The 9,232-nt window shown below is 38.5% G+C and overlaps 1 protein-coding gene across 1 annotated transcript in view; it reads left to right on the top strand.

Annotated features, from left to right (window-relative positions):
* The window catches only part of APOB (apolipoprotein B), a 36,016-nt gene that overhangs the window by 20,234 nt on the left and 6,550 nt on the right, over nt 1-9,232 (top strand). The window contains 4 exon segments of the mRNA XM_010002408.1: nt 1,826-2,202; nt 3,146-8,159; nt 8,161-8,327; nt 8,330-9,231. Coding sequence (XP_010000710.1) covers nt 1,826-2,202; nt 3,146-8,159; nt 8,161-8,327; nt 8,330-9,231 — 6,460 coding nt within the window.

Genomic DNA, 9,232 nt, shown 5'->3' with positions numbered 1-9,232 from the left:
TGCTTGACCTCCACCAATATAGTACCCTCACTTCGTCTGTCACTTGATCAGAGGCAACACATCCCATGGTTGTACACATATGGACTGGATGTTTGCCCTATTTTAGACACATCTCCACCTAATAGAGAGTTTCACAGAACTTGCATGAATGTAATTAACCTTGAGACTTTTACCTTTCTGTCAAATTTCATGGAGATCATCCATTATGTTCAGAATTTCTTAAAAGTACAGTTTGACAAACAAAAAAGAGATTGGAAGGCAGATAAATAGTGTATTTATTCTGTTTCTAGGAAATAAGACTATAAGTCAGCCAGAGTGGATCTAGACTTTAAAATGCTGATGCACCTGCCAGGATTTGCTCTCATTACAGTTCCTAGCACATGTTGTTGACAGTTAGTGTTGATACCTTGCTGCTCTGCCTGTGCATAAGGATTCAAGGAACAATGTTGCTTGGTAGTATCTTCAGAAGACTTGCTCAGCTACCACTGTGACAAATAGAAACCTCTCTGCATGGTTACCTCATGAGCTAGGGAAATATTGATGGCTGAAGTGAATGTAAAGGATAACAGAAGCTGGTGTAAGATTGGATTACAAAAACAGATGGAGAGCAGTGTTGGATTTGATCTCTCTTAGCACTGTTTTTCCATCTTTTCATGTGGTAATATGAACTTGTATGTTAATGACACACATCTTTTGCTTCCACTAGAAAAAAATGTTTATTGTCCTATGTTCTTATCAGCAGTGCACATTAGAATAATAATAATGGGAATTTATACTTCTCTGGGAGGTTGCTTTTTAACCATTTGATGTACAGGAACAGATTTTTTAAGTGTTTCCTTAATTTTCATCTTAGGGTGTAGCTCTAAGTGTAAAAAGAAGGTTTTGTAACACAAAAGACCAGTTAGCCAAACAACAGAAGCATCGCTGCCAGCTTATTGTTCTTACAAAAATAAGGGCAGTTTCCTCCTGTTTTGCCTTTTCATAATTACACGTTTTCTCCACAAACTTTTCAGCTGACAATCCCATTTTTTCAGTCCTAGCTCCTGCTCAAATGGTTAGATTTATATTTATTTGTGTTCAGAATAAAAGAAATGCTGAATATTTGGATGAAGCACTTATAATGAGAAAGATAAATTATTGATCATTTAGATTCTTCTGACTTCTAATGCTACTGTGACTTTTCATGCATTTCTATAAGAATAAATCAATTTTTTTAGGAAAAATATAAACACCTTTTTCTGGTACTCAGGATGACACATTGCAAAAGTGGTTTTGGAGAGACTATCTTTTTCCTATATGTCAGCTATTTTCATGCCAATTCCTTTATTTTAAGGATCATTTTCATGCCAACACGTCTTTTCATGAATGTTTATAAAGCAGATTTGGATTCTCAGAGTAGAAAAGCAAATGCAGGATTTGTAATAGATGCCTATCAAGCCCCTGGAATGACACTCTCCACCTGTGAGCTCAAATTAATTAAGCTCTAAACAAATAATCAGGAACCTTTACATTCTAATGAAAGGTGTTACAGAAGGAATGTGTTTCTGGGCTGCTTGACCCATCAGTCTTCCTGATTATGAAATGAGGGGAATAAACATTGACAGAATTCACTGATACTGAAAGTGCTTTCAGTAAATTCTGATTGATGAGTGCTTAAAAAATGCTGGTAATAGATTATCATTACATTTCTCTCTGAACCTAAAATCAAGATGTTGATATGAGCATGTAAGTAAAGTCAGTACCATGGAAATAGTAGGAATGATGGAAATTTCTGTATGTGCATCATGGACTTCCAGTTTCTAACAGAGCCACTCCTGTTTTCCAGTGACGGCCGGATAAGATACCGCTTCAATGAAAACAGTTTTCTAATTAATATCCCACTGCCATTTGGTGGAAGAACATCCCATGACATAAGGGTGCCACAGACTGTTAAAACACCTCCTCTGGTAATGGAGTCAATGGGAATAAGTGTGCCATCCCAGGAATACAGAATCCCAACATTTACTATTCCAGAATCCTATCCTGTCCTTGTGCCCTTACTTGGCACTTTAGAGCTCTCTGCTAACGTGTACAGCAACTACTACAACTGGACAGCAGCTTACACTTTGGCTAACAGCACCACAGAGAAAGCAGCCAGCATAAAAACTACTTACACCAACAATGCTGATTCAGTTTTCGAGCTGCTTTCCTACCGTGTGAAAGGTAAGAATGTGTCTTAGTGCTGCAATGTGGGCAAAACTATTTTAATTACTTTATTTTCCATGTATCAAGTACAGCACATTCATTTTTCCTGTTGCTTGTTTAAAGAAAGGCAGTGTATAATCTGAAATCTCTTTTTCTTTATTTTTAAAGATATTATGCGAATCTGTTTATTCAGGCACTAAAGATGAAGTAAGATAATTCAATAAAGACTTTCCAGGTCCCTATTTTCCTAGAGATTCCCTAGTAAGAAAAAAAAACTTCAAAACTCAAGTCATGATTCTATAAACACTTGGGTATCTGATGAGTCAAGTGTTTCCAAAATCAGCTGTGCAGGTACATGTGTGGATATGGCAACAATTTATTTCTCACTCTATTTTAAAAAAAAAAAAAAATATATATCATTTATATATGTCCATATACTTCCATAACTACACAGCAGTCATCCCAGACCTAAACTGGGTAAGTCTTCAGATGGGTATTTTTAAGTTAGTTCCTCTCAAATTGCAGTTTTTCTCAGGTTGAAAAAGGATGAGATAACTTGATTCTTTTCTAAACTCTCCACTATAAATGAAGCATGATAAAGAAAACATTTTAAAAGAGGAATTTTAGATATGGGTTTTTCTTGGGAGTCCATTTCTTAATTTAATTTAAATAATGACATAATTGTCAGGTTGTTTCATATAATTATAGCGTAGTGTAGAGATTTAATGTATTCATAGTTTAAAACTTTAGCCTGAAATATCAGAACAGTAACAATTTTCATAGATATATTCAGGATTTACCAAAATATTATGGCCTTTAAAGCAAAATGTTGTAATAGCACTAAGCAGTAACATAATAGTGACATTAAAGACAAAAAGGTACAAATTACCTTTGTACAAAAAGTACAAAATTATTACAAAACAGTACAAAATTATCTTTTGTCTCCTTTTTCCTATTTCAGGTTCTGGAGAAGCTTCATATAATAGAAATGGATTCGCTTGTGCATATGAAAATCACCTGAAGCACAGATTCTTAACATCAGATTTTAAGTTGGCCAGGACAAACAGTTATCAACCTAGTACAGTTGCAAACTACACCGTATCACTTACAGCATCCAGTACTTTGGGTCCTCAGCTTTTCCTGTCTGGTGACATCGTTTCTGAGAAGACAAATAATGTGAATATCAATAATGTCAAGATGGAAGGGCAGCTGGAAGTGGGTTCTGTCTCTGCAAGAAGCATCTACACTCTGTCAAGCTCATACCATGAAAAGAGGAGGGTATTAGAAGGAAAATCAGATCTGAAGTTGGATTCTTCTTACCTTCAGGCCACCAATCAGATATCTGGCAGATACAGCGATGATGTATTTTCCATTACATCAGTTTCTGATGTACAAAGTGGACTATTAAAGAACACAGCTTCACTGAAGTATGAAAACAGCCAGCTGAAAGTGACATCTGAAACAAATGGAAGGTATCAACATACTGCAGGTATCAATAAGATTGAGTTCATTTTGTCAAAGAAGATGGCAGCACTTCGATCTGAGTACCAGGCCACCTACAAGCAGACCCAGGGCTATGCCTTGTTCGCAGGTTCTCTCAATTCCCAGGATCTTGTTTTCAACACTGATGTCTCTATCACTGACCAGAGGAATCGAGCTGCACATAAGTCATCCCTCAATGTCAATCAGTACGGCCTGGCCAGCAGTGCAACCACGAATGTGCAGTTTAGTCCCTTAGCAATGCAGAGTGAGATGAATGCCAAGCTTGATACTGCTGGGGGCTCCATGTCGCTGTCGTCTTCTGGGCGCTACGGCAAAAACAACGCAAAATTCAATCTAGGTGGAAGAGTGAGCCTGGCAGAAATAACACTGGGAAGCGAATACCAGAGCACAGTTCTGGGCATGGACAACAAACATGTTTTAAACTTCAGAGTTAATAGCGAAGGGCTGAAGTTTTCAAATAATCTTCAAGGATCATTCAAAGAGATTAAGCTGGAGTACACCAACGACTTGAATATTCCTGGCTTATCCTTAACATTTGCTTCAAAGTTAGACAACAGCTTCAGCTTTGACAAGTTCCACAAGCATGTTTTCGACCTACAGCTGCAGCCTACCTCACTTACAGCTAAGCTGAGCAACAACATTAAATACACTAAAACAGAAGTTTCCAACAAAGCAGACCTGCTCCTCGAGCCTCTGAAGCTGAACTTGGGTGGCAATGTCAGAGGAGCCTATGGAGCAGATGAAATAAGGCATACCTACACCATTACATATGCTGATCTAGCTGCAAACTTCAAAACAGACACAGTTGCAAATGTTCAGGGGACAGCAGTGAGTCACAGAGTAAATCTGAATGTGGCAGGACTTGCTTCCTCACTTACTATGAACACAAACTGTGACTCCAGATCCCTCCGTTTCAGCAATGCTGTGCGTTCCACTATGGCCCCCTTTGCTATCACTGCTGATGTACACACCAACGGGAATGGAAAGCTGATTGTTCTGGGAGAGCACACAGGAGACCTTTACAGCAAATTCCTTTTAAAAGCAGAGCCCCTTGCTTTCACTTTCTCCCATGATTACAGAGGATCTACCAGTCATAACTTGAAGTCCAGAGGAAGATACACAACACTGCTTGATAACAAAGTTCATGCGCTTTTTACTCCATCAGAGCAGTCAAGTGCTTGGAAATTGAAAAGTCAGCTAAACAATAATGTATATTCACAAGATCTCAGTGCTTACAATGATGCAGAAAAGACAGGTTTGGAACTTAGTGGAAAAGCTTTAGCAGATCTCTCTGTAATGGACAGGTCATTCGTACTGCCCTTTGCATCTAAAGAAGTTAATTTAATTGATGTTTTGGGCCTCAGGGACAGCATGTCAGAGCCACAAGAATTCAGCATCTATAGCTTTGTGAAGTATGACAAAAATAAAGATATGCATGTAATTTACCTACCATTCTTGAAACACTTGCCAGTGTACTTTGAAAAAATCAGAAGCACCATTCTGTCCACACTGCAGGCCATACAAAGTTACCTGAAGAACATTAATGTAGAAGACCATATGAGAAGGTTCAAGGACAATTTGGATAAACTCCCACAGCACATTAATGATTACATGGACAAATTAGATATGAAAGGCAGAGTTAGCACCATGAAAAATAATTTGATTGCTTTCACAAAGGACTACAGAATAACATCTGATGATCTCCTAATTATGCTGGAAAAAGCTATGGACAGTCTTCAGGAAATACTGTCTCAGCTGCAGGTCTATCTGCTACAAATTGAGCAATTTATCAAAGATCATTATGAGCAGTATGACATTAAAGCCCTTATCTCACAGCTTCTTGACCAGATAGTTGAAACAGCGACTGCTCTAGATAACAAATATAAGATAAGAACAACTGTCATTGACATTATAAAGAAATTGCATTTTTTTTTTCGGCAGTATTATCCTAGCAAAATTGGAAGCAGCACTTTGGCTTGGCTTAAAAATGTAGATGATGAGTACAAGATTACAGCTAGACTACAGGAAATCCTGGAACAACTCACAATTCAGATTCAGAATATTGACGTGAGACGCATCGCAGAAAATTTGAAACAGCAGATTAAGATGTTTGATGCTAAACAAGTTTTAGAAAAATTGAAGAGTTCATTACCAATTGAAAAAATTTATGAAGTTCTTGAACAAATCAAATACTTCATTCTAAGTTGGATGGATGAGTATGAAGTGTCTGAGAAGATCAGTGCTTTTCAGGATCATGTGCAGAAACTGATTGTAAAGTATGAAATTGATAAGCAGGTATATTTTTTAATGGACAGAATGATAGAATTGCTTAACCAGTATAGAATAAAAGAAACTCTCCAGAAACTGACCATCTACTTGAAAAAAATTGATGTGAAGTCATGCTTTGATTCAGCTGTTGATGTTGTTGATTATGCTGTCAGAATAGTGCAAACTTTTGATTATGAAATGATGATAGAGAAAGTCAACGAGTTCCTTGATGTGGTCATTAAAGCACTCAAATCTTTTGACTACAACCAGTTTGTTGATGACGCAAATGAAGGAATCCGAAAGGTGACCCAGAAAATAAATGAGGAACTCAGAAATCTTGAACTTCCACAGAAAGTAGAAGCACTGAAACTGTATGTGAAAGATTTCAGAGCTGTGATTTCAAAATACATGGAACAACTAAGGGACACCAAGCTTGCTGCAATAATTAACTGGCTGATGGAGCTCATAAACTCAACAACATTTGCTGATCTGAAAGCCAAGGTAAATGAACACCTGGAAGACCTTCGAGAGAGGATTTCTCAAGTGGATATTTCCCAGGAATTCCAGGAGTATCTTCAGGAGGTCAGGCATTTCTACAAATCAATTGTCAAATACATTTCTGACCAGTGGTACATAGCCTATAAGAAAATTGTTGTTTTGGCTGAAAAGTATGATCTACAAAATTGGGCTGAAAATTTAAACCAGTTTGTTGAAACAGGGTTTCAAGTCCCTGAAATCAGAGCTGGTATAATCACTATCCCTGCCTTTGAGGTTAGTCTCCGAAGCCTTCGGGAAGCAACATTTCGAACACCAGACTTCATTGTCCCACTGACTGATCTGCATGTCCCCTCCTATGAGATAAATATTGACAGACTAAAGGACATGAAAATCCCAGTGAAATTTACTACCCCAGAATTCACAGTTCTAAATACCTTTAAAGTTCCCTCCTTTACAATTGACTTGCAAGAGATTAAACTTCAGATTGTGCAAACAATTGACAAACTCATGACTGCTGAATTTCAGTTGCCAGAAATTGGTTTGCATTTTAAAGACCTGAAGATGAGAGATATGCCTTTTTCTGATTTATCTTTTCCAGAAATACAAATGCCTCAGTTTCAAATACCAGAATTGTTGGTTCCAAAGCTAAATCTAAATGAGCTCCAGATTCCCGACATGAAGATACCCGAGTTCCAGCTTCCACGTATTCCACATACTGTGACTGTCCCTACATTTGGCAAATTGTCTGGTGCTTTCAGAGTCACCTCTCCATTCTTTACACTGTCTACACAAGTTGAGGTTCATAATACTACAACATCTTCAAGCAGTCCAGAATTTGTGACCTCCCTTTCAGCTCAAACAACGTCCAAATTAGACTTCCTTGTTTTTAGTGTTATTGGAGATTCACGTCTCTTGGCCCCTGAGATGAAGCAGCTGAACCTTAAAAATTCCATGAAGGTCAACCACAGGTTCCTTAAAGTTGATCACACCAATGAAGTAGTATTTTTAGGGACTTCAGTAGAGGGTGAAGCTGAAACTAGAGCAAACTTACACACAACAAAAAATTCAGTAGAACTACAGAATAATTTAATGGTCAAACTGCAAAGGAAGATTTGGATGCAGAGTGGAACGGCATATTCCCACAGACTGAATATTCCACAAGCTGACTTCTCCAGCCAGGCTGAGCTTGTCAATAATATGACAACAGAGATAGAAGCAGGCCATATATCATTTGCCTCCACCGGTAAAGGAAACTGGAAATGGGCTTCTCCTAATTTCTCTGATGAAGGCACTCATGATTCACATGCTACTTTCAGGGTTGAGGGCCCCATTATGACATTTTCTGCCAACAACAGAATAAATGATAAGTACCTGAAAGTCAACCAAGCTGTGAGATACGAATGTGGTTTCCTAAATCATGCAGTCCTTCAGATTCAGTCTGAAATTGAGTCACAGCGTGTGGGACGTAGTGTTCTGAAAGTAGCAGTACAGCTTGGAGGAACGAGAGTAGAATTAAGTGGCTCTCACAATGCTCGGCTCAATGGACGAATTACTGGAACTGTAAATAATGAGTTTTCCTTCTTGGCACAGCTTTTTGAAATCCGTCTGTTAACAAACAATGATGGAAATGTGAAAATCAGCTTCCCGATGAAACTGACTGGCAAAATTGACTTCCTGAATAACTATGGTTTTGCACTCAGTTCCTCTTCAGCAGGTCAGCTGGCAAGCTATAGGCAGGTTCAATCAGTACAGATACTCCCATAATATGTCTGCTGGCAACAACAATGACAGAATTGAAGCTCATGTCGAAATGAATGGAGATGCCAACCTAGACTTCCTGAATATTCCCCTCTCAATTCCTCAGCTTCAGGTTCCCTAATCAGAAATCCACAGGTAAAAGATTTTTCACTGTGGGAAGAGGGAGGCCTGAAGAATTTACTGAAGACACCAAGACAATCTTTTGATTTCAATTTCAATGCTCAGTATGAGAAAAACAAAGACATGCATGTAATCCCACTGCCTTTAGCTGCAGTGCACGAAGCACTCAACAAGCAGATCACTGTCCTCAACAAGCATTTTGAGAGAGGAAGAAACGCCGCCCTAGATTTTCTCACAAAGTCATACAATGAAGCCAAAACAAAATTTGACAAATACAAAATACAGACATCACTGAACAAACTGCCACGGACCTTCAGGATTCCAGGATACACCATTCCAATTGTGAATATTGAGGTTTCTCCTTTCACTGCTGAGATGCCAGCCTTTGGTTACATCCTCCCTAAAGAAATAAGCACAACAGGATTCACAGTCCCATTTATTGGCTTTTCAGTACCATCTTACACACTAGTCTTACCTTCTCTGGAGCTTCCAGTCCTGCATGTCCCACAGGATCTGCGCACTCTAAAGCTTCCTAGGTTCAGAATCAACAGCCCAGCAAACCACATCTTAATTCCTGCCATGGGAAACATTACTTGTGACTTGTCATTTAAATCCAGTGTGATCACTTTAACTGCAACTGCTGGGCTGTTCAATCAGTCAGACATTGCCGGGCAATTCAGTGTCTCATCCTTCTCTGTCATTGATGCATTGCAATTTAAGCTGGATGGTTCAACAAGTTTGACAAGAAAAAGGGGTTTGAAGCTGGCCACAGCGTTGTCCCTCAGTAATAACAAATTTCTAGGAGGAAATCATGACAGCACTCTTAGTCTCACAAGAAGGAACATGGAAGCTTCAGTGGAAACAACTGCAGAAATCAACACGCCAGTTTTAAAAATGAATT

This window comes from Chaetura pelagica, unplaced genomic scaffold, assembly GCF_000747805.2.
Source record: "Chaetura pelagica isolate M959 unplaced genomic scaffold, ChaPel_1.0 scaffold46, whole genome shotgun sequence".
Taxonomy (NCBI): domain Eukaryota; kingdom Metazoa; phylum Chordata; class Aves; order Apodiformes; family Apodidae; genus Chaetura; species Chaetura pelagica.
This window is presented reverse-complemented; position numbering and strand designations above follow the sequence as displayed.